This window comes from Macaca mulatta, chromosome 1 (assembly GCF_049350105.2).
Source record: "Macaca mulatta isolate MMU2019108-1 chromosome 1, T2T-MMU8v2.0, whole genome shotgun sequence".
In the NCBI taxonomy this organism is placed as follows: domain Eukaryota; kingdom Metazoa; phylum Chordata; class Mammalia; order Primates; family Cercopithecidae; genus Macaca; species Macaca mulatta.
The window spans coordinates 140,203,915-140,230,228 of record NC_133406.1 but is presented as its reverse complement, the minus strand read 5'-3'; the positions used below and the strand labels follow the sequence as shown (position 1 = coordinate 140,230,228).

Here is a 26,314-nt window from a genome sequence, read left to right as displayed (position 1 = left end):
CTATATTATTTTATCTCGATCCTTTCTATCTCATTTTTGTTCTCATAGCTGTTTTATTCTTCTTCTCTGTGTTTCTTACTTTTATTTGTATCTCTCAGTTACCCTGTGATTTAGTTTTCATTTTTAGATGATTTTATCTTTTCACTATATTGCCTATGTTTGTTCAACTCTCATTTTACATCTTACTATTGAGTTTTAAAATTTTTATTTGCTGTGTTCTTTTATATGTGCAATTACTTATTTAATTATATTCATGTTGGAGCGTTGTATATTATTTGCCTCTGCTTCATATTTTCTAGAGGGTAGTATTTTCTATTGATTGAAAAGTTTTCATTTTCTGTTTTTTATAATAGCCTTGTATGGATTTTTGGTGGCTTTTCTATTCATGATTAAATGTGTAGGATTTTCTTGAATAAGCAATAACAGGTGGTTCTATAGAATGGAGGGTAGAAGGGATGTGGGTGACTTACTCAGTTTTTCAGTTAAAGAGGACCCTCTTCTGTTAGCATGGTGAAGTGCAGTTTCTTTAATAAATTGTGCACAGTGGGGGTGGGATTTGGATTCTGTGATGCAATCTTGTTTCTTTAGGAATCTTACTTTTGGCCACTTGCCCTTCTTTCCAAGGAATCCCACTCCCTTTTCAAGGTGCCACATGAACTGTTTTCATGAACTTTCCAAACATTGGTTTCTGCTTGTTTCTAAGCCTGATTCTTGGCCTTCTCATTAATTTTCAAAACTTCCAGTATCCTTCCAAATAATTCCCTTTTGCTTACGTTGCGAGTACTAGTTTGTTAGCCAGTGTTAGTTTCTGTTGATCCTAACCAAATAACCCTAACTGACATATCAGTCTCTTAGCGCAAAGTTTGTGAATACGGTCATCCCTCCATATGAGGAGGGGAGTGGGAACTCGTTGTGGGACTTCCATGGATATCAAAATCAGTGGATGCTCAAGTCCCTTACATAAAATGGCATAGTATTTGGTTATCATCCTCCACATACATCATCTCTAGATTATTTATAGTACTTAATACCATGTAATGCTGTGTAGTCATACTGTATTTTTCACTTGTATTTCTGCTGTTGTTTTGTGGGATTTTAAAAAAATATTTTTATTCCGAGGATAGTTGAATCCACAGAAGAATACTGAGGGCCAGCTGTATTCACAACCCAAATCACATACAAAGCCACAAGTTCATACACAATATGCCTATTAGAACAGGACTGATCTCTCTTGTTTATCATTGCAGCCTTTCTAGCACAAAGCCTGGGACATTCTGGACATTTAGTATGTGTTAAATTTCTCTTACTACATTATTTCCAACAGTATTTACTGCAATCTGCAATTACCTTCCTTTTGTTTTGTAACTGTGTCCTCCACTAGAATGTAAGCTCTATGCAGATAAATACTGTCTCATTTATTGATGTATCCCTGGCATCTAACAAAACACTGACAAACATAGGCACCCAGTAAATTTCTTTTCAATGACTGAACAATAACCAGTTCATAAGGCTGGTAAAATTGGTATAGCTAGATAAAGTATGATTTTGAGGGGCTATGAAAATCAAAGTAACCACACAATAAATTATCAGCCCTCTACTTCCATTCAAAACAAGCTCCTGGGAATTGAATTATGAAATCTGTCATATTACTTTCTCTGAAGAACTTCAACTGGATGTCAACTAAAAAGTTGCAGGCGAGGTGCGGCGGCTCAAACCTATAATCCCAGCACTTTGGGAGAAGCGAGTATCTCTTGAGGCCAGGTTTGAAACCAGCCTGGTCAACATAGCCAGACTCTGTCTTTACAAAAGAAAAATGAAAACTAGCCAGGCATAGTGGTATGCATTTGTAGTCCCACATACTTGAGAGGCTAAGGCAGAAGGATCATTTGAGCCCAGGCATTCGAGGCTGCAGGGGGCCATGATGGCACCACTGTACTCCAGCCTGGGTGACAGAGTAAGACCCTGTCTCAAAAAATAGTAATAATAGGCCACACATGGTGGCTCACACCTGTAATCCCAGCACTTTGGGAGGCTGAGGCGGGCAGATCACCTGAGGTCAGGAGTTCAAGCCTGGCCAACATGGTGAAATTCCATCTCTACTAAAAATAGAAAAAAAAATTAGCCAGGTGTGGTAATGGGGACCTGTAATCCTAGCTACTCGGGAGGCTAAGGCAGGAGAATCACTTGAACCTGGGAGCTGGAGGTTGCAGTAAGCCAAGATGGCACTATTGCACTGCAGCCTGGGTGACAAGAGCAAAACTCTGTCTCAAAAAATAAATAATTTAAAACAGTTTCAACATGAGAATACATGTTTTAAAACAAGTATACTAAATATACTTATTGACTGGAAAATATAACTAGAAGTGTCTATCAGGCTATAAAGTGCCTTTCTTCTCCCTTCCATGGAAATTAGTTTTTTTCCATTTTCAGTCAGTATGAAAATACAAGGAACAGGAAATTCAATCAAATTTACTTTTTAACATTTTATTTGGAAATAATTTCAAACTTACAGAAAAGTTGCAAAAAGAGTACAAAGAACTCATACATTCGTTTACTCTGTTTTTCCTTTTACCCTATACGTTAGTAATTTATAGCTGTGTAACAACCCAAAGCTTAGTGGCTTACACCAAGTACTTTCATCTTACACTGTTTCTGAGTCAGGATTCCAGGAGTGGCTAAGCTGGGTGGTCCTAGCTCCAAGCCTCTCATGAAGTTGTAGTCAGCTAAAGGCTTGACCAAGGTTGGAGGATCTACTTCCAAAGTGACTCACTCCGTGGCATTTGGTAGGAGGCTACATACAGTTCCTGGACAACTGGCTCTCCACAGGCTGCTTGAGTGTCCCGAAAACATGGAAGCAGGCTTCCCCAGGCTCCAAGCCCCAAAATGAATGAAAAAGAGACCTGCAAAGAGGCAGTGCCTTTTATGACCTAGACTCTGAAGTCAATACTGTCACTTCTGTTTTGATCTATCAAGAGCCACGAAGCCTAGTCTACACTCAAGGGGAGGGGAATTAGAGTCCATCTCTTCCAGGGAGGAGTATCATTGAATCTGTGAACATATCTTAGAACTAACATACCTAGCTTCAGTACTTTTAAACATTTGCCATTTTGCTTGGTCCCTCTCTTTTCCCCACCTATATATACATACCCATACATGCTACTCCCTAACCATTTGAGAGGAGGGAGCATGCGTTGTATCCCTATCCCTTGTGTTTCGCTCTTAAACGATATTCTATTATACAACACGGTAGTTATCAATATCTAATTTTAACATTGTGACACTTTAAAGTCCACTTCCACTTGTGTAAATTGCTCTAACAATGTTCCCATCAAATTTATTTATTTTTAAACAATACAGTAAAAACGTAGAGGGTTACACAGTGTGACATCGGTCACATATATATATATATATATATATATATATTTTTTTTTTTTGGTAGAGAATAAAAAAAGGTCCCGGGTCTAGGGAGGTAAACAAGCGTGAGCTAAGTTCTAGCGGGGGTCCCTGAGCACCAAAAGGACAAGACAGTTTCTGAAACACTACCTTATCTTTATCTTTTAAGTTATCCATTACTTATGGAAAATGATTTCTTTTTTACTGTTCCCTTCGGTTCCTGTCTAGATTAGAACACAGCTGGAGATTGTGCTAATAGCTTAGGACGTCTGTTTCCGTGAGCAGGTAACAACTTTTTGAAACAAATTCCCTCATCCGCTGAAGAAGGGGGACAGTAACGGCCCCTATCGCCCAGAACCGTTGTGAGGATTTAGCTAGCTGGTGACGCCGACGCACGGAGTTGTACAGGTAGCCAGCAGCACCCACAGCCGCAGCTACTCTACCCGCTCCGCAACTGTAGAGCTGGCCGGCAGGCGAGCGGGCGGGGCGGCATCACGTGGACGGGGCGGGGCGCGCTAGTCGGCTGATCGCACGATTGTGACGCGCCGCCGGAGGCAGGCCGGGCCCTCAAGATGGCGGCGGGCGCCAGGAGCGGCTCGGCCCGGCAGTAGTAGTGGGACGGCACTAGCCGCTGGGGCCGGCCGCCCCGGGAGTGGCTGCAGCAGCGCCCGGAATCGAGGATGGTAAAATGACCCAGGGGAAGAAGAAGAAACGGGCCGCGAACCGCAGTATTATGCTGGCCAAGAAGATCATCATTAAGGACGGAGGCACGGTGAGCTGAGTTCCGCGCCGGCAAGCGTCCCTCGGGGCCCCCATCCGGTCTTTCCTTCAGACCCCAACACTGTCGTCTCTAGGCGCCCCGGTCCCCCCGCCTTCCCCCACCCTGTCCCCGGTGCCGGTGCCTCGGGCTCGCGGACCTGCATGCCGCCGCTCCGGGAATCGTCCTCCCCTCCTCGGGCCTGTGGCGTCCGGGGCCCGTCCTCTTTCTCTCCCGCACCTGCCGCCCTCTGCTCCGGCCGCCTCTGCAGGCCCTGCGGCCTCGAACCCCACGTGCGCCTCCGCCGCGGCTCCCCCGGCGGCCCGCCCGACCGCCGCGCCCCTTGTCGCCGCAGCCTCGCCTCGCATCACCCGCCAGGCCCCGCGGAGCCGTCGCCGCGCCTGTCAAGGGGCTGGGAACCATCCCTGCTCTCCCATATGTTGCTAACCGGGTAGCGTCTGGCACTGGGATCCCGCTGCGGCCCCGTAGTACGTTCGCTTTCTGTTACCACGTCTGTGCGTCGGTGCTTCGGCTCTGGGCTGCTTACAGTAAACCCTGTCCGGAGGTGGGCTTCCCTCTCTTCCCGGAGTCGGAAGCGTGACGGCAGACACCTGGGGCCTACATTCGAACCCGCTACTTTTCAAAGAAAAGTCATCACTCTGTGCCCTACGATTAAAAGTACTAGAATCAATCATGGCCTAGGGATCAGAGGAAGACACTTTGAAAGGAAGAAAGGTTTGCTTTTTAGAAACAGTTGTCATCACAGTAAACTTTGTGCAGTGTGCTGTAGTTAACCAGCAGGGGACGTAGGATTTTTAATTGAAAAAAAAACAAAAAAAACCTCCAAAACTATGCTTTTTATGCTAACATTTCTCAGTTGCTACACTCTGTCGTCTTTGTTGCATCTGCTGATACCGCGTTCTGAAATAGAATGGAAAGGTGATATATATGTTTCACTTACCTGAAGTGTGCAGAAATGGTTCCATTAATTCCATTTCTGTTTATATCTTATTGGAGCCCTGATCAACTGCTAGCACAGTACTAAATATGTATATAAGTAGGCCACCATTGAGGATTTGCTGAATTCAGCTGAAAAACATAACAAAATTGTATGACATTTCAGAACACGGCCCAGTCAATATGCGAAAGTTTAGAAAACTTGGGACATATGTAATGACTTCAGAATATATTTTTAGTTTAACTGTAACATTTATTACATGTTATAGCGTTGACATTTATTGAAAAAACAAACTTGGAAATTCCTTAGGTTCTTTTTATTGAACTTCATTAATTAAAACATTAATTAGATCTGTTATGAAGAGTCATAGTTCTTTTGACCAAGTAGTTAAGAACTATGTGGGGAGAAAAATACTGTTGCCTTTGTCAACCTTTAGAAAGATACAGTATTTTACATTCTTCATAAAATCTACAAAATAGTGAAAATGAAGGATTGTATTTTGTAAGACCAAGTGATATTTAAGATCAGTATTTTTTGCAAAATGTAAGAAGGAAACTCTGATTAAGAAACACAGCTTCCTTTTCCTTGAAAAGTTCAGTTTTGTTACCTTTCTTTTGGGTTTTATTTGATTTACTTTACAGCAGATGCTCTCTTTCCAAATCCTGTGAGTTTTGGAAAGGATTGTTTTTGAACTTTCTTGTCCTGTTATTAAGGTTGTAATTAATTCTTAGCCTGCTTTGGGACACAAAATAAAATGTTTGCACCAGCAGTAGGTTTCACATAGAACAAGGGAAGACTTTCCTTGAGGGCTGTGAACATGGGGCTATTATCATTCTCATCTTTATACACTTAATATTTCATTATCTATTCTAAGAGCACTGGGCATTCCTTTAGAATAGGGGCTTTGTTTTTTATGTTTGAATCCCACAGGGCCTAGTATGTGAATTTTAAAGTGATAAAAACACTTATGTTTTGTACTAGCACATTCATACATGAATTTTTATTGTAATTTTGTTTATTCATATACATAATTAGAGGATATATTTCAATAAATGTCAGAGGAATATTTTGCATTATTTGTATTTTAATCCATCCCAGCTTTAAATTTAAAAAATACAACTATTGCAATCATAGAAATTATTGTAAAGTGGTAGTTGCTTGTCTACCTCCCTACTTACAACAGGTCAGACTGCTATTATGAACTTTTTTTTTTTTTGAGACGGAGTCTCACTCTGTTGCCCAGGCTGGAGGAGTGCAGTGGCACAATCTCATCTTACTGTAACCTCCGCCTCTTGGGTTCAAGTGATTCTCCTGCCTCAGCCTTCTGAGTAGCTGGGACTACAGGCACGTGCCACCACACCTGGCTAATTTTTTACATTTTCAGTAGAGATGGGGTTTCACCATATTGGCCAGGCTGGTCTTGAACTCCTGACCTCATGATTTACCCACCTAGGCCTCCCAAAGTGCAGGGATTACAGGTGTGAGCCACCGTGCCCAGACTGAACATTTTTTAAGAAAGGGAAAAAAATTGTCATTTGATATTCTGTTCTTGTGTGTTTTTTAATTCATCGTATCATAGAATATTTTAGTGCTATTGCCATTGACCTCAGAGTTTCAGAGTTTTTACAAAGTTCCACCAGTAGGTAGATTCATTCAGTCAGATGTCTGAGGCTCTATGGTCGGTACGTGACAGGTTGTGAACAGTATTTCACATACCTGGTCAATGGTACTGATTTGATCCCCTTCTAATTTCTTGTCAACAATGTTAATAAAATTCTTTCCCGTTGTCCTGCTAATGACATATATATAAGCCTATTTGGCCAGTTTAAACATTTATAAACAAAACTAGTAAGAGTTGTTAATGATTTGTCTGAAAATTAGAGCAAATTTGTAGTTTTTAGTGGTTGAAGAAATAAATCTTTCTAAATGAGCCAGATTAATCGTAAGTTACTAATTTTTTTTATTGAAATTGTATTTCATTCAACTGAATGAAAAGCCAGGCCAGGATAAAACTAACAAGTAGGCTACCTATGTGAGCAGACAAAATTAAGATAAATTACATTAAGGTGTGTGATTCTATATTAGGCGTTTTTAACCTGGGTCTGTTCACCCTGAAGTTTTCAAAATTTTCTTTTGGCTATACATATTTTTTGGAAGAGTCCCAAAAAGTCCATACTTCCCAAAAGTTTAAGAGCAATTGTTCTGTTTGAAAACAGAGTGAGTGAAGAATAAGTTCCACAGATTATATTCAGTAAATATTTAATCATATACTGTGTACTACTTCACTGATGATAGTAACCATATTAGTGAATTTGCTTTTAAAGCATCCATGTATAGAAATAGTTTTTAGGCCAGGGGCGGTGGCTCACGCCTGTAATCCCAGCACTTTGGGAGGCCAGCGTGGGCGGATCACTTGAGGGCAGGAGTCTGAGGCCTGGCCAACATGGTAAAACCCCGTCTTTACCGAAATTACAAAAATGAGCCAGGTGTGGTGGTGTGCGCCTGTAATCCCAGCTACCTAGGAGGCCAAGGCATAGAGAATCACTTGAACCTGGGAGGCTGAAATTGCAGTGAGCTGAGATCATGCCACTGCATTCCAGCCTGGGTGATGGAGTGAAACTGTCTTTAAAAAAAAAAAGTTTTTAGTTACAAGTTTTAATGTATGTAACATTCAGTGTAGGTATTTAAGACAGCTGAAATAAAAATACCTTCTGACATTTTCGAATACTAGAATTCTGTTTTGTTTTATTAAAGCATTACCACTTGTTTTTAAGCATAGCTGTTAGAGGCTAAGAGCTAAAGAGTTATTTACATTATTCAAATTGAATTTTCCTTATCTTTTTTTTTTTTTTTTTTTTTTTTTTTTGAGACGGAGTCTCGCTCTGTCGCCCAGGCTGGAGTGCAGTGGCCGGATCTCAGCTCACTGCAAGCTCCGCCTCCCGGGTTCGGGCCATTCTTCTGTCTCAGCCTCCTGAGTAGCTGGGACTACAGGCGCCCGCCACCTCGCCCGGCTAGTTTTTTGTATTTTTTAGTAGAGACGGGGTTTCACCGTGTTAGCCAGGATGGTCTCGATCTCCTGACCTAGTGATCCGCCCGTCTCGGCCTCCCAAAGTGCTGGGATTACAGGCTTGAGCCACCGCGCCCGGCCTTCCTTATCTTTTAAAATACTCATTTTAAAATATGATCTTTATTGTTTTGTCAATACAATTGTGAGACTACATCTCTGACAAAGTGGAAAATGTATAGTTCTTTCAGAAGTTAATTGGTAAAATGACTTTAAAGATTTGATAGAAAGTAAGGCATGTGTGAATTGCATGGTTGGAAGTACCTGAAAAAAGTAAAATTGATATATCATTTGAAAATGAAATGCATATCCCTGGATAAGCAGAGCACCAGATTTTTTTTTTTTCTTGGCATCCCTGATTTTCATTAAATAGGAATCAGCAACCATTTCAAAAGCGGGACCCAAGCTCTGACCTTCTGCACTCTTCACCTGCAAGGATGGCTGAAGTAGTGGCAGGAAAGCTCACCGGGATGTAGGACCTTTGTAGACCCAGAGAGTTGTTAAACAGCCTTTGGTTGCTAGCATGCGAGCAATGAGAAGGGCCTGTGGTGCTTTTCTTTTTCTTTCTTTTTTTTTTTTTTTTTTTTTTTGAGACAGGGTTTTGCTCTTGTTGCCCAGGCTGGAGTGCAATGGCGCGATCTTGGCTCACTGCAACCTCCGCCTCCCTGGTTCAAGCAATTCTTCTGCCTCAGCCTCCTGAATAGCTGGGATTACAGGCTTGTGCCATTATGCTCGGCTAATTTTTGTATTTTTTTAATAGAAACAGGGTTTTACCATGTTGGCCAGCCTCGTCTCAAACTCTTGACTTCGGGTGATCCACCTGCCTCAGTCTTCCAAAGTGGGATTACAGGTGTGAGCCACTGCACCCAGCCCCGTGGTGCTTTTCAAAAAGCCTAGAAACATCAGGGTGTTTATATTGTCTTTGGCAGGTGTGTGGCAGGCAGCATCATGAATTACTTAACTTGAAGTTAGAAGACTTGCATACCAACATAATCAGACCATCTGCAGAAATTCTCCTACAGTTGAAATGTAACTCCTTTGCAGCTACTGAAAGTTTAAAGTTTAAGTAAAAAAAGAATAGCTTTCTTCAGGTAACATTCTGACAAGTCTGTATGATTTAAAAGTTTCGATTATAAAGAACTCTGGTTGTCTTTTAGCATTATTTTAAATTGAAAGTGTGAAAGTAACAGTTGACAGTTTCAGCCAGGGTACATCAAGAAGAGATGAATATGGATATAATATAGCTCTCAAAATTTCCAGTACTTTGTAACAAAGAAATATCCCTCCCATTGCCCTGCTTTTTAAAAAAAAAATACATATTTTTTCCTTCCAGTCATGGGAAACTCAATGGAATGGTTCAGGAGGGACAAGTATATGCAGCATACCTGTCTTTTTCTATTCAAGTTTTACTTTATTTTTAAAATTTAATATTTTTAAAAATATTTCAATAGTTATGGGGTACAGGTGGGTTTTGGTTACATGGATACGTTTTTTAGTGGCGATTTCTGAGATTTTAGTGTACCTGTCACCTGACCAGTGTATACTGCCCCAGTATATATAGTCTTTTTTCCCTCTCAAGCTTCCCCCCATCCTCAAAGTCCATTCTATCACTCTTATGCCTTTGCGTCCTCATAGCTGAACTCTCACTTGTAAGTGAGAACATATGACATTTGGTTTTCCATTCCTGAATTACTCACTTAGAATAATGGCCTCCAGTTCCATCCAAGTTTCTGCAAAAGACACTATTTCATTCCTTTTTATGGCCAAGTATTCAATGGTGTTCATGTACCACATTTTCTTTATCTGCTTGTTGGTCATTGGGCACTTGAGTTGGTTCCATATCTTTGCAGTTGTGAATTGTGCTGCTGTAAACATGCATGTACATGTGTCTTTTTCGTATAATGACTTCTTTTACTTTGGGTGGGTACCCAGTATTGGGATTGCTGGATCAAACAGTAGTTCTACTTTTAGTTCTTTAAGGAATCTCCATACTGTTTTCCATAGTGGTTGTAGTAGTTTACATTCCCAACAGCAGTGTGAAAGTATTCACTTGTCACCACATCCACACCATCTATTATTTTTTGATTTTTAAATTATGGCCATTCTTGCGGGAGTAAATGATATCTCATTGTGGTTTTAATTTGCATTTCCCTGATAATTGGTGATGCTGAGCATCTTTTCATATGTTTGTTGGCTGATTTTATGTCTTTTGAAAAATACCTATTCGTATCTTTTGCCTACTTTTGATGGGATTGTTTTTTTCTTGCTGATTTGAGTTCCTTGTAGATTCTGGATACTAGTCCTTTGTCAGATGCATAGTTCATAAATATTTTCTCCCACTCTATGGGTTGTCTGTTTACTCTGCTGATTTTTTTTTTTTTTTTTGAGATGGAATTTTGCTCTTGTTCCCCAGGCTGGAGTGCAATGGCACGATCTTGGCTCCCTGCAACCTCTGCCTCCCAGGTTCAAGCCATTCTCCTGCCTCAGCCTCCCAAGTAGCTGGGATTACAGGCACACACCACCACGCCTGGCTAACATTTTTGTATTTTTAGTAGGGATGAGTTTTCACTATGTTGGTCAGGCTGGACTCAAACTACTGACCTCAGGTGATCCACCCACCTTAGCCTCCCAAGGTGCTGGGATTACAGGCATGCCTGGCCGGCTATAAATATTTTGCTTTATTTCTGGGTTATCTGTTGTGTTCCATTGATCTTCATGCCTATTTTTATACCAGTACCATGCTGTTTTGTTAACTATAGCCTTTTGTATAATTTAAAGTTGGGTAATGTGATACCTCCAGATTTGTTTTTTGCTTAGTCTTGCTTTGGCTATGTGGGCTCTTTTTTGGTTCCATATGAATTTTAGGATTGTTTTTTCTTGTTCTGTGAAGTATGATGCTGGTATTTTGATGGGAATTGCATTGAATCTATAGATTGTTTTGGTTAGTATGGTCATTTTCACAATGTAGATTCTTCCCATCCATGAGCATGGGATGTGTTTCCGTTTGCATCATCTATGATTTCTTTTAACAGTGTTTTGTAGTTTTCCTTGTAAAGATCTTTCACTTCCTTGGTTAAGTATATTCCTAGGTGGGTTTTTTTTGTTTTTGTTTTTGTTTTTGTTTTTTTTGCAGCTATTGTAAAAGGAATTGAGTTCTTGATTTGATTCTCAGCTTGGTTGTTGTTGGAATATAGCAGTGCTACTGATTTATGTCATTGATTTTTGTATCCTGAGACTTTACTGAATTCGTTTATCAGATCTAGGAGCTTTTTGGATGAGTCATTAGGGTTTTCTAGGTATACGATCATATCATTGGCAAACAGTGACAGTTTGATTTCCTGTTTTCCAATTTGCATGCTCGTTATTCCTTTCTCTTGTCTGATTACTCTGGCTAGGACTTCTAAATTTTTTTAATTACTATGGGTACAAAGTAGATATAGATATTTCTGGGGTACCTCTGATATTTTGATACAAGCATATGTTGATACAGGTATACAGTGTATAATAAATCAGGGATACTGTGGTATCCATTACCTCAAACATATATCATTTCTTTGTGTTAGGAACATGCCAGTTCCACTTTTAGTTATTTTATTTTATTTTTTATTTTTTGAGACGGAGTCTCACTCTGTCACCTAGGCTGGAGTGCAGTGGTGCAATCTCAACTCACTGCAACCTCTGCCTCCCGGGTTCAAGCAATTCTCCTGCCTCAGTCTCCTGAGTAGCTGGACTCAAACTACTGACCTCAGGTGATCCACCCACCTTGGCCTCCCAAGGTGCTGGGATTACAGGCATGCCTGGCCGGCTATAAGTATTTTGCTTTATTTTTGGGTTATCTGTTCTGTTCCATTAGTCTTCATGCCCATTTTTTCTTGGGATTACAGGTGTGCACCACCACGCCTGGCTAATTTTTATATTTTTAGTAGAGACGGGGTTTCACCATGTTGGGCAGGATGGTCTCGAACTCCTGACCTCATGACCCGCCTGCCTCAGCCTCTCAAAGTGCTGGGATTACAGGCGTGAGCCACCGTGCCTGGCCTAGTTATTTTAAAATAGACAATAAATAGTTTTTTACTATAGTCACAGTGCTGTGTTCTTAAATACCAGATCTTACTCTTTTTTTTTCTTTTCCTCACGCTACACCTATTCCTTCTATCCAACTATATTTTTGCACCCACTTTATCCCTGCCTCCCTGCTATTTTCCCAGCCTCTGGTAACCATTCTAACTCCGTATCTCCATGAGATCAGCTTTTTAAGTTTTTACTTCCTGCATGTGAGTGAGAATATGCAAAATTTGTCTTTATGTGCCTGACTTATTTCACTGAACATAATGTCTTCCATTTCCATCCATGTTGTTGCAAATGACAGAATTTCATTCTTTTTATGGCTAAATAATATTGCATTGTATATATGTACCTCATTTTCTCTCTCTTTTTTTAAATTAGAGATGAGATCTTGCTATGTTGCCCAGGCTGGTCTCAAACTCCTGGCCTCAAGTATTCCTCCTGCCTCAGCCTCCCAAAGTGCTGGGATTACAGGTGTGAGCCACTATGCCTGTCCTGTTTCTTCTTTTTTTTAAACCTCCTTTTTCTTTGCAGCACACAGACTTTTTTTAAATGTGTACCACACTTTCTTTGTCCATTCATCCATTTATGGACACTTAGGTTGATTCCAGATCTTGGCTGTTTTGAATAGTGCTACAATAGACATGGGAGTACAGATACCTCTTGTTTATATTGATTTCCTTTCTTTTGGATACATAACCAGGAGTGGGATTGCTGGATCATATGATAGTTCTATTTTTAGGTTTTTAAAGGAACCTCCATACTGTTCTCCATAGTTGCTGGGGATTTACATGCTCACCAACAGTGCATGAGAGGTCCCCTTTCTTTACGTCCTTGCCAGCATTTGTTATTGCCTGTCTTTTGGATATAAGCCATTTTGACTGGGATGAGATGATAGCTCATAATTTTGATTTGCGTTTGTTTGGTGCTCAATGATGGTTGAGCATTTTTTCATATACCTGTTGGTCATTTGTATGTCAATCTCTATTTAGGTCTTACACCCCTCTAAAAATCCATATATAGATTTTTGTTTTTATAGAACTTGTTTAAGCTCCATATATATTCTGGTTATTAATCCCTTGTTACAGTGATAGTTTGCAAATATTTTCTCCCATTCTGTGGGTTGTCTCTTTGCTTTGTTGATCGTTTCCTTTGCTGTGCAGCTTTTTAACTTCGTGTGTTCCTCCTTGTGCCTCTTTGCTTTGGTGGCCTGTGCTTTTCAGGTATTAAGAAATCTAGACTGGGTGCGGTGACTCACGCCTGTAATCCCAGTACTTTGGGAGGCTGAGGAGGGTGGATCACCTGAGGTCAGGAGTTTGAGACCAGCCTGGCCAACATGGTGAAACCCTGTCTCTACTAAAAATACAAAAATTAGCTGGGCGTGGTGGCAGGACGCAGGAGAATTGGTTGAACCTGGGAGGCAGAGGTTGCAGTGAGTTGACACTGCACCACTGCATCCCAGCCTGGGTGACACAGTGAGACTCTGGGGGGAAAAAAAAATTGGCCACAGATTTGATAAGCTTTAAACCTGTTTTGTTTGCCATGTTCATCACCACATATACCCAGACAGTATCAGAAAGCTTGGTATAACTTCTCAGGGCTTAAAGCATGCTAATTTTTTAAAAATCAAAGTAGGATATAAAATTCTATAGGTAGGATAATTTCAACTCTGAAAAACAATACAAACTGACCTCAATGTAAATAAAATTTATACTGGGTAATGATTTTAAGTGATATAACATTGTTTACTATGCTATTCTGAATTTTCCATATCTTTTCTTTCCAATAAGCATTCTTGCACTTTAGGAGGAAAATGCTTTGTTTATTTAAGAGAAAAATTACCTAAAACTAGCATAGAGAACAACAAAATAAACTATGGGACAATATCTCTGATGAACATTGAAGCAAAAATCCTCAACAAATACTAGCAAACCTCCTTCAGGAAGGAGATTTAAAAAAAGGTCATTCATCGGCCGGGCGCGCTGGCTCACGCCTGTAATCCCAGCACTTTGGGAGGCCGAGGCAGGCAGATCGCCTGAGGTCAGGAGTTCGAGACCAGCCTGACCAACGTGGAGAAACCCCGTCTCCACTAAAAATACAAAATTAGCCACGCGTGGTGGCGCATGCCTGTAATCCCAGCTACTCAGGAGGTTGAGGTGGGAGAATCACTTAAACACAGGAGGTGGAAGCTGCAGTGAGCCAAGATTGCGCCATTGCACTCCAGCCTGGGTAACAAGAGCGAAACTCTGTCTCAAAAAAATTAAAAACAAAAAAAATCATTCATTATGTTCAAGTGGGATTCTTCCAGGTATGCAAGGATAGTCCAACATACATAAATCTATCAAGGTGATAACATCATTTCAAAAGAATGAAGCCAAAAAAAATGATCATTTCAATTGATGGTGAAAAAGCATTTACTAAAATTCAACACTGATTCATGATAAAAACTCTCAAAAATGGTATAGAAGGAACATACATCAATACGATAAAAGCCATATATGACAGACACAGAGCTATCATGCTGAACAAGGAAAACCTGAAAGCCTTTCCTCAAAGATCTGGAACAAGACAAAGATGCCCACTTTCGTCACTCTTGACTGGAAAGAACCAACTAGAGCAATTAGGCAAGAGTAAGAAATAAAAGGCATCCAAATTAGAAAAGAGGAAATCAAACTTGTCCCTCTTTGCAGATGACATGACTTTATATAGAGAGAACCCTAAATATTCCACCAAAAACTATCAGAATGGAAGCAAATTCATTAAAGTTGCAGGACACAAATATCAGTACCATCTCTATATGCCAACAGCAAATATCTGAAAAAGAAATCAAGAAAGTAATCCCACTTACAATAGCTACAAATGAAATACCTAAGAATAAACTTAAAGAAGTGAAAGATGTCTATAATGTAGACTACAGAACATTGACGACAGGAATTGAAGAGGACACACACACAAATGGGAAGATACTTCACGTTCATAAATTGGAAGAATCAATACTGTCAAAATTTTAATACTACCAAAAGCAATCTACAGATTCGATGCAGTTACTATCAAACTACAAATGACATTCCTCACAGAATTTTTTCTTTTAAATCCTAAAACTTATATGGAACCACAAGAGTCAGAACAGCCAAAACAATCCTGAGCAAAAAGAACAAGGCTGGAAGCCGGGCACAGTGGCTCACGCCTATAATCCCAACACTGTGGGAGGCCAAGGAGGGCAGATCACCTGAGGTCAGGAGTTCGAGACCAGCCTGGTCATGAGAGTGAAACCCCGTCTCTACTAAAAATACAAAAATCAGCCAGGCATGGTGGTGTAATCCCAGTTACTCGGCAGACTGAGGCAGGAGAATCGCTTGAACCAGGAAGGTGGGGGTTGCAGTGAGCCAAGATTGCACCACTGCACTCCAGCTTAGGCAGCAGAGCTAGACTGTCTCCAAAAAAAAAAAAAAAAAAAAAAAAAAACAAGGCTGGAGGCATCACATTACTTCACTTCAAATTATACTATGAAGTGATAGTAACCAAAACAGCACAGTACTGGTATAAAAACAGATACATAGACAATAGAGCACAACAGAGAACCCAGAAATAAATCCATGTATTTACAGTCAACTCATTTTTGACAACAGCACCAAAATATACATTGGGAAAAGGACAGTCTCTTAAATGGTGCTGGGAAAAGTGGATATCCATATACAGAAGAATAAAATTATACCCCTATCTCTTGTGATATACAACAATCAAATCAAAATGGATTAAAGGCTTAAATCTAAGACCTGAAACCACAAAATGACTAGAAGAAAACACTGGGAATACATTCTAGGACATCAGTCTGAACAAATATATATATATATTTTTTTTTTCTTTTTTTCTTTCTTTCTTTTTTTTTTTTTTTAGAAGAACCCTAAATATTCCACCAGAGTCTCACTCTGTCACCCAGGCTGGAGTACAGTAGTGCAATCTCAGCTCACTGCAACCTCCACCTCGCGGGGTCAAGCAATTCTCCTGCCTCAGCCTCCCAAGTAACTGGGATTACAGGTGCCTAGCCTTTCTGAGTAGCTGGGATTATAGGCACACGCAATCACGCCCAGCTAATTTTTGTATTTTTAGTAAAGACGGGGTTTTGCCATGTTAGCCAGGCTGGTCTCGAACTCTTGACCTCAAGTAATCTGCCCCCCTCGGCCTCCCAAAGTGCTGGGATTACAGGCGTGAGCCACCATGCCTGGCCTCCTGTGGCCATTTTTTGACCTTGTATTACTGTGCTTGTTCCATTTGATACCTCCTCCTTCCTAAAACTGCTCCATTGTCATCTGTGACACTGTATTCTCTTCATTCTCCTGATGTTTTTCTCACTGTTCCTTTTATCTTCCTCTTTTCTTTATCAAAGAAGAAAAAACTTCATTCTTTTCCTCTGCCTGCTACTTAAAATGTTGGCGCTTCTTGGGATTCTGTCTCAGCTCACTGCTGTTTTCACATTTGACACTCCTGATAATCTCATCCACTCTGGTGGTTTCAGATATCACATTTGCTGCTAATTGTTTTAATCAGTGCTCAGAGACAATACAAATGTTTCAAGTAAAGAGGGCAGTTTTATAGATAGGACCTGAAATAAAGCTGAGCCTCGTGGGGGAAAGTGCTGGGAAGCCACCAGCTTTAACTGCTAGACAACCAAGGTAAACACTTGGAAGTTGTTCTTGATTCTCTCTTCTGCTATTTATCAAGCTCCTCCTAATTTCAAATCCTGAATCCTTAATCCGTTCCCTTCCCTCCAGCATTCGTACTGTGCCACTGTTTTATGCCCTCATCTCTTGTTTGAGCTGATTCAAATAGCTTCCTTTTAGATGCACTTTGCTCCTCCATTTTATCCTTTAGGAAATCACCGGAGTCATTAATACTGAAGTGATTCTTAAGACATCTCTGGCAGCAGTATAAACTTAATTTTGTGTTTTCTTTCTCATGTATATCAAATCCCAAATCTCTTACATACTTTCCCTGGGGATTGTTCTGCTTTTGAGCCATGTTGATAACGTGTTTATATTTTTGCCACTTGCTGCATTTATGGTTTTTTTTTTTGTTTTTTTTGGTTACATCTTTGCCAGAATAATCTTAAAACTTACATCTGATTATGTCAGTCTTAATATCTTTTAGTGGCCCCCCATAGCCTTCAGAATTAAATATAGACTCCTTAGCATGGAAGCTGGTCTTTGAGTACCTGTAGCTCATCTTTCAGTACACCCAACAAGCAGCCCATGCACTGGTTGTACTGAACTCGGTACATGAGACCCATAATGCCTCAAGCCTTGGAACCTTTGTACAGGCTGAGCCGTCTTTCCCACCCTATACCTCCGCCTGTCTAACTCTGTTGTGTCCTTTCAGACTTCCTCCTGGAAGTCTGATGTTCCCATCTCCCAAGCTCCCTTGGACTCTCTATGTTCCAGCTGAATACTGTGCTTATGCTAATGAATTTCGTTGTTGCCTTGTCCCTCTGACTTTGAAGCCAGAGGCAGTGAGTACAGATGTTTGACACAGTGCCCAGTACATATATGTTCTTAATATTTGTTGACTATTGCATCGTTGTTATTGTTAATAATTATAGAATGTGTTGTTAACTTTTTAAAAAATCTTGTTTTTTATAGCCTCAAGGAATAGGTTCTCCTAGTGTTTATCATGCGGTTATTGTCATCTTTTTGGAGTTTTTTGCTTGGGGACTATTGACAGCACCCACCTTGGTGGTAAGTAATCTTTTAAATTATTTAACGCTGACTCCAAAATCTCTTTTGTTTCAGTTTTGGAGGAAAATGTGGCCCTTTTTCCTCTGCATGGTTAATTCTCCCACCGGTATTGTTCAGTATTCACCAGTATTTTACTGGTTGTCTTTTCCAACCGTTAACTCTCCCTTACCTTTTTTTTTGGTGGGGGAGGGGGGCAGTGGCGTGGAGGTGTGTGAATTTGGACTTGTCACTGGGCACGTTCAAGCAGAGGCCCTGTCGCTACTCTGAGTAAAATGGAAGAGATTCTTAAACTGACAGGTTTAGAAAAGATGATGTCTGTGACCTGCATGACTCGGCATAATTACTTTGAGGTTCATTTATGCAGCTGTATTTTACAAAAACAAGTTTCTGTTCATGTGGGCTAAGTACCTAGAAGGGCTATTCTTTAATAGATCTAAGCTGATTTTACCCAAATTCTCCCAGGTTTGAAACCTTAGAAAAGACCTCCCTGCCAGACCAAACAACTCAGAAGATAGCCAGTTTTCTTATATTGGTGTAGATAAGGGGAATGGAATGAGGGAAGGACTATCTATGGTAAATATCTATACCATCTTGAAAGGAGTAATTAGGATATGCTCTATATATAGTTTACCAAATCTTAGCGGAATAGAGTTTTAAAGTAATATACTATGTTTTCATGAGATTGTTCATATTATACAAAAAACATTTTTATAAAAAAGGTTACTTAATAGAAAAGTTATTTAAGTAGATTGACCTAGTCTAAGAATATTTACAGTGCCTATTTCTTGATATATTTATTGACAGCTGCGTAATCGTTACTATCTACACATAAAATATTGATGTTTAACAGTTGCTCATGCCTGTAATCCCAGCATTTAGGGAGGCTGGGCAGGGGCGGATCGCTCAAACTCAGCAGTTGAGACCAGCCTGGGCAACATGATGAAACCCTGTCTCTACAAAAAATGCTAAAATTAGTTGTGTGCGGTGGCATAGGTTTGTAGTTCTAGCTACTCGGGAGGCTAAAGTGGGAGAATCACTTGAGCCCAGGAGGCGGAGGTTGTAGTGACCCAATATCACGCCACTGCACTCCAACCTGGGCGACGGGAGTGAAACCTTGTCTCAAAAAAAAAAAAAAAAAGGTCGGCCACAGTGGCTCACGCCTGTAATCCCAGTACTTTGGGAAGTTGAGGCGGGCGGATCACAAGATCAAGAGATCGAGACCATCCTGGCCAACATGGTGAAACCCCAACATGGTGAAACCCTGTCTCTGCTAAAAATACACAATTTAGCTGTGCATGGTGGTGCGCGCCTGTTGTAAACCCAGGTACTTGGGAGGCTGAGGTAGGAGAATCTCTTGAACCCGGGAAGCGGAGGTTGCAGTGAGCAGAGATCGTGCCACTGCCCTCCAGCCTGGAGACAGAGTGAGACTCTGTCTCAAAAAAAAAAAAAAAAAAAAAAGTCATTTTGAATATATAGAGCATATTTATGAGTATTGCTATAAAAAAATCAAAGGGTGTTTTGGTTTTTTTTTTTTTTTTAGTTTACTAATTTCAGATAGAAATCTTTAAAAAATTAATTTACACATTTCCTGGCTTCGTAATCCAAGTACAGTGATTTGGAACTTCCTCAGATGATGCAAGTTGGTTATGACATTCATAACTTCATTGAATTGTAATAGCCTGTTTGTTGTCAAGGGTTACTGAAGTGCTGTAATAACTTTGTGGACTCATGACTTTACATTAGCTTTCCTAGTGTGCCAGCATGCTTTTTATAAGTTGTCAATTTAACATATAAATCTGTCTGGTAGATCATCACTCCTACCATTTAAAGTACTTGAGCTTTGTAATAGTAAACAGTCCACGTGTATTTATGTTATGATGGATCCAGGCACAGTCCTTTAATGTATTCAAAGTGGACTATGTTAGGCACGGCCCTAACGTATTCCACTTTGAATACGTTATCATTTTTAACCCTCACAACCACCTTATCAGTGAGATATTAGCCTCATAATACAGATGAGGAAGCCGGGGCTTAGAAAAGTTAAGCAATGTGATTGCTACTCTGACAGTAAGCTGCAGTGTCGGTATTTGCACCTAGGCTTCCTTGACTCCTCCAGTGGTCAGTCTTTTGGGGAATGCAGGTAGTAACTGGTTTGTACCGATGTTTTAGCTGGTTGAGGTTATGAGGCAGCCCAACCATTAGCTAAGTAGGGTGATCAAAATGTGGATGAGCTGTTAGCAAGCTGTGAAAAAAAGCATTTTGTGATGTTTCCATAATTTGTTATCAGTATTTCAAGTGTATATAGCTATTTTTAAAATTTGCTTCTCGTTTACATTTTTTTAGGTATGTCATCTTCTGTGTAATTTTGGTACATTTTTTTCTTAGTTGGACAAAGGGAGGCTATCTTTTTTAAGAACAAGGAAGGGGTCCCCTTAATTAGAAAGGCTTGTTTATTCATTTTTCATAGACTAATGTTGTGCTTAATATATTCCTTTTTTTTTTTCTTGAGACGGAGTCTCGCTTTGTCACCAGGCTGGAGTGCAGAGGCACAATCTTGGCTTACTACAACCCCCGCCTCCCAGGTTCAAGCAATTCTCCTGCCTCAGCCTCCCTAGTAGCTGGGACTACAGGCACGTGCCACCATGCCCAGCTAATTTTTGTACTTTTAGTAGAGATGGGGTTTCACCATGTTGACCAGAATGGTCTCGATCTCTTAACCTCGTGATCTGCCCGCCTTGGCCTCCCGAAGTGCTGGCATTACAGGTGTGAGCCACTGTGCCTGGCCAATGTATTCTTATTTTCTTTAATTTTTCTGTGTTTTCTTATTTTATTGTATTTATTTATTTTGAGACAGAGTCTCACTCTGTTGCCCAGGCTGGAGTGCAGTGGTGCAACCTTGGCTCACTGCAACCTCCACCTCCCAGGTTCAAGCAATTCTCCTACCTTAGCCTCCTAAGTAGCTGGGACTATAGGCACGTGCCACCATGCCAGGCTAATTTTTGTATTTTTAGTAGAGACGGGGTTTCACCACGTTGGCCAGGCTCGTCTTGAACTCCTGACCTCAGGTGATCCCCCTGCCTCGGCCTCCCAAAGTGCTGGGATTATAGACGTGAGCCACCATGTCCAGCCTGGCGTATCTACTTTTTAGAAGTTACCCTGTTACGTATTTAGTATATGTCACTAATTAAGAACAATATTAATTCAGTATGGGCTTTTTAAAAAGGTTTTACTCATTTCAAGGCTTTTTGCTTACAAATTTTGTTTTTTGTTGTTGTTGGCTTTGTTGGCAGCCTTTCTTTTGGGCTCCAGTATTCCTCCCACTCTTCCCCAGCATTGTGTATGCGAGGTGTGTAAAGAGGTGGGTTTCAGGGTAAAAGAAGGCTCTCCTCTTAAAAGTCTGTTAATCTTTAAACATTTCATTTCTGTTTTATGTGTTTTGAAACTGATTATAAATGGTGCATGCCACAAGAGTCAAAGTTTTTAACATTCATTTTAAAAGGAAATGAGGATGAAGACGTAATTTGTATTTTAAGTCAGTATCTTTCATTTCCCCGTCCCTCCCTCAAAAGTTATAGTTTGTTTCAGCATTTCAGATTTCAAAGATATTGTTTAAAGTATTTTTTAAAATCAGATAACCAGTTTTAGACATATTAATTTTGAATGTCTGGCTTGGGATTTATGATAGCCTTAATTTCTTAATTTTTAAAACTAATGTGACATTTTAAGACAAAAAAAAAACCTGTATGTTGCAATTATCTTTCACTTTTAAGCTCTTATAGAACAGTCAAAAAACAAAAGCTGTGTTTTATGGAAGACCTGCCGAGGGGAAGATGGTGAGCCTCTACCAACAAGGGGATTTAGCTAAAAAGAATTTTGTACTGACAAGTATTTTTAAAGATTGAAGTCTAACACTTTTGAGAGGATATGAATATATAGTTTGTCATAGTAGATGTTCTATCAGAATCAGTGTTCATTGCTTGATTATGTAACATATTAGCTAAGTAATGAGAATGACAGTAGGTGTAAGGATCTGTAATGCCAAGGAGCGGATTTACTGTTTTTGTTTCTTTTTTTTTTTCATTGAGACGGAGTCTTAATCTGTCATCCAGGTTGGAGTGCAATGGCATGATCTCAGCTCACTGCAACCTCCGTCTCCAAGGTTCAAGAGATTCTCCTGCCTCAGCCTCCCCAGTAGCTGGAATTACAGGTGCGCGTCACCACACCCAGCTAATTATTTTTTTTATTGTTTTTTTTGAGACAGAGTCTCAGTCTGTCGCCTAGGCTGGAATGCAGTGTCGCCGTCTCGGCTCACTGCAACCTTCGCTTCCCAGGTTCAAGCAGTTCTCTGGCTCAGCCTCCCAGGTACGTGGGATTACAGGCACCTGCCACTATGCCCGGCCAATTTTTTTTATTTTTGGTAGAGATAGGGTTTCACCATCTTGGTCAGGCTGGTCTTGCACTTCTTACCTTGTGATCCACCCACCTCGGCCCCCCAAAGTGCTGGGATTACAGGCGTGAGCCACCACCCCATCCAATTTTTTGTTTTTTAGTAGAGACGGGATTTCACCTTGTTGGCCAGGGTGGTCTCAAACTCCTGACCTCAAATAATCCTCCCGCCTCAACCTCCCAAAGTGCTGGGATTACGGGCGTGAGCCACTGTGCCTGGCTGGCTTTACCCTTTTGACAGCCCTATGGCTCTGGAAATAATAGGCCAGTGTGTTTGATGATTCAAGCTGTTAGATGCACAGTCCATGTTACGGAACACTCAAAATCCACTAGCATCTCTTCTACCTAGATGGTTTCGCGTCCTTGGCTACAGAAACAGCCCCAAAGCGTTTAACATTTTAAGGATTATTTACTTTCAACATTTTTAAAGTTAAAAAAAAGTTAAGATCTATAAAATTTATTGGAAAAATGTTACATTTTCTCTGTTCACCTCTAAAGACCAGTGCTAAAGAATCCTGACATCAAAAATCTTTACAACATTTGAATTACTTGTTATATTTGTCTGTTAAAATTTTATTAGAAATTGTATGGCCCCAAAGGAGAAATTGCTTTGGAGAAGAAAGGTAGCAGAGGAACAGTTTGGAAGGATTGGGGGTTGACTAGATAAAGAAAGGGAAGAAACATTCAAAATTGAAGGGATGTCATATATAAAATATGAATATTGGAAAGTATAGAATATTTCAGAAACAGCGAGGAGAACAGATTGATTGGAATGGAATATAGCTTGGCAAAGTGAATCATTAGCGATAAGATCTAGCATAGTATAAAACTTCTTATAGACGTTTATAATGTTCTTCATTCTTTCTAACACCAAACCTGTTCTTCATACCTAGAAAGATTTGGCTTGCAGTAGGCCCTTTGTGATTATTGAAAGAAAAGCATAATACATTTGAGTCCCATAAAAAGTTTGAGATACTAGTTTAAGGAGTTTAAATCTTATCCTTTAGCACAAGGACTGGCAAAATATGGCTAGAGGACTAAATCTTTTTTGCACTCTTTTTTTTTTTTGTAGTTCTTCTGGTAGCTTTCTCTCTCTCTCTCTCTCTGTGTGTGTGTGTGTGTGTGTTTATATTCCTTTTCACAAGTATGTTAAATTGAACTTTTTCCTAATTGTCACTTAGCTACTTAGTTAATGCGTGCAGTAGAACTCTAAAAAGAACCAGGAGTTTCTCAAAGACCTCCCAATAATTCTTTTCAATTAGAGAGGGCATGCCATTTTTCCTTTTTTATTTTTAAATAACATGTTTTATTTTTGTGGGTACATAGTAGGGTATTACATTTATGGGGTACATGAGATATTTTGATACAGGCATACAGATGTAATAATTACACCAGGGTAAATGGGGTATCCATCATTTCAAGCATTTATTGTTTCTTTGTGTTGTAAACAGTCCAATTTTAGGTTTTGTTTTGTTTTGTTTTGTTTTTTGTTTTTCTGAGACGGAGCCTTGCTCTGTCACCAGGCTGGAGTGCAATGGTGCAATCTGGGCTCACTGCAACCTCTGCCTCCTGGGTTCAAGTGATTCTTTTGTCTCAGCCTCCCAAGTAGCTGGGATTACAGGCATGAGCCACCACACCCAGCTAATTTTTGTATTTTTAGTAGAGATGGGGTTTCACCATGTTGATCAGGATGGTCTCGATCTCTTGACCTTGTGATCCGTCCGCCTCGGCCTCCCAAGGTGCCGGGATTACAGGTGTGAACCACCACGCCTGGCCCAATTTTAGTTATTTTAAAATGTAGAGTAAATGATGGCTATAGTCAACCTGTTAGCCTATTAAGTACTAGATCTTATTCTATTTTTTTGTGCCCATTAACCATCCCCTCCTTCCCCCATACCCTTCCCAGCCTCTGGTAACCATCATTCTGCTCTATCGCCATCAGTTCAATTGTTGTAATTTTTAGCTCTCACAAATAAGTGAGAACATGTGAAGTTTCTCTTTCTGTGCCTGGCTTATTTCTCTTAACATAATGACCTCCAGTTCCATCCATATTGTTGCAAATGACAGGATCTCATTCTTTTTCTGTGTGTATAAGTACCACATTTTCTTTATCCTTCCATTCATCTGTTAATGGACACTTAGATTGCTTCCAAAGCTTAGCTATTAAGAATAGTGCTGCATACAGAAATTAGCCAGGCGTGGTAGTGCACGCTGTAATCCCAGTTACTCAGGAGGCTGAGGCAGGAGAATCACTTGGACCTGGGAGGCGGAGGTTGCAGTGAGCCGAGATAACGCCATCTCACTCCAGCCTGGGCGACAAGAGCGTAACTCCGTCTCAAACAAACAAAGGAAGAGTGCTGCAGTAAACATAGGAGTACAGATATCTCTTTGACATACTGATTTCCTTTTTTTGAGGGTGGGCGGGGGGATATATACCTAGCAGTGAGATTGCTGGATCATATGGTAGCTCTATTTTTAGGTTTTTTGAGGAACCTTCCAACTGTTTTCCATAGTGATTGTACTAATTTACATTCCCACCAACAGTGTACGAGTGTTCCCTTTTCTCCACATCCTTGCCTATCTTTTGGGTAAAAGCCATTTTTAACTGGGGTGAGATGATACTTCACTGTAGTTTTGATTTTCATTTCTCTGATGATCAGTGATGGTTGAGCATTTTTTCGTATACCTATTGGTCACTTGTATGTCTTCTTTTGAGAAATGTCTATTCAGTTCTTTTGCCTATTTTTAAAAATCAGATTATTAGATTCTTAGATTCTTTTCTGATAGAATTATTTGAGCCCCTTATATATTTTCGTTATTAATCCCTTGTCAGATGGATAGTTTGCAGGTATTTTCTCCTATACTCTGGGTTGTCTCTTCACTTTCTTGTTTGCTTTGCTGTGCAGCTTTAAACTTGATGTGATCCCATTTGTCCGTTTTCACTTTGGCGGCCTGTGATCGTGGAGTATTATCAAGAAATCTTTGCCCAGTCCAGGGTCCTGGAGATCACATACTATTTTTATAAATAAAATTTTATTGGAACACAGTCAAACCCATTCATTTACATACACTCTAAGACTTTTTTCATTTCTTCCCTAAGACAGGGTATCGCTCTGTTGCTGAGGATGGAGTGCAGTGGCATGATCTTGGCTCACTGCAACCTTAGCCCTCCGGGTTTAAGTGATTCTCCTGCCTCAGCCTCCCGAGTAGCTGGGATTGCAGGCACCCGCCATCATGCCTGGCTAATTTTTGTATTTTTAGTAGAGATGAGGTTTCGCCATGTTGGCCAGGCTGGTCTCGAACTCCCACCTCAGGTGATCCATCTGCCTCTTCCTCCCAAAGTGTTGGGATTACAGGCGTGAGCCACCACACCTGGCCTCTAATTTTATTTTTACTTACAATGAGCACATTTTTGTTAAATTTCTTGCTATTGGCAGAAGAAGAATCACTGAAGAAAGGGGAGCAACTCTGATCCCTCTAAAGGTTCTTCTTGCAACATGTCAGAAAGTATATTTAGCATAATGTTTCTTCTTAAAGGGAAGACCTTCCCTACCTTTCTTGTTACCCACATTCCCATTCTCTATTGTTTTTACTGAGAGATAGCATTGGATAATGGAAGCATTAGTTTCTAAGTCAAACAGGAACTCAGTTGCCTCATCTGTAAAGTGATAATATTATCTAATTCACAATGTTGGGATTAAATAAGAGTACATATAGGCTGTAAAAATGGTAGCTGCTGTTTATTTTTCCAATTGCCTGGAATTGCCTTTTCAGTTGACGCATTCCAATGGTTCTCTTGCTGCCCACTGCAAAAAAAAACGATACCACATGATTTGAGGACAAGCCTTGGAAAGGATAGAATAACTTGTTATACATTTTCATAGGTTGGGATTTTTTTC

The 26,314-nt window shown here is 40.3% G+C and overlaps 2 protein-coding genes across 2 annotated transcripts in view; both read left to right on the top strand.

Annotated features, from left to right (window-relative positions):
- SLC35A3 (solute carrier family 35 member A3) overlaps window positions 1-3,664 on the top strand; it is a 66,970-nt gene extending 63,306 nt beyond the window's left edge. Inside the window, exon 8 of the mRNA XM_077952501.1 lies at window positions 3,622-3,664. Coding sequence (XP_077808627.1) covers window positions 3,622-3,649 — 28 coding nt within the window. The 3' untranslated portion in view covers window positions 3,650-3,664. The remainder of the gene's footprint in view (window positions 1-3,621) is intronic.
- A 279-nt stretch (window positions 3,665-3,943) lies between these two features.
- Window positions 3,944-26,314, top strand: part of MFSD14A (major facilitator superfamily domain containing 14A) — a 46,574-nt gene continuing 24,203 nt past the window's right edge. Inside the window, exons 1-2 of the mRNA XM_001106724.5 lie at window positions 3,944-4,165; window positions 17,874-17,969. Coding sequence (XP_001106724.2) covers window positions 4,082-4,165; window positions 17,874-17,969 — 180 coding nt within the window. The 5' untranslated portion in view covers window positions 3,944-4,081. The remainder of the gene's footprint in view (window positions 4,166-17,873; window positions 17,970-26,314) is intronic.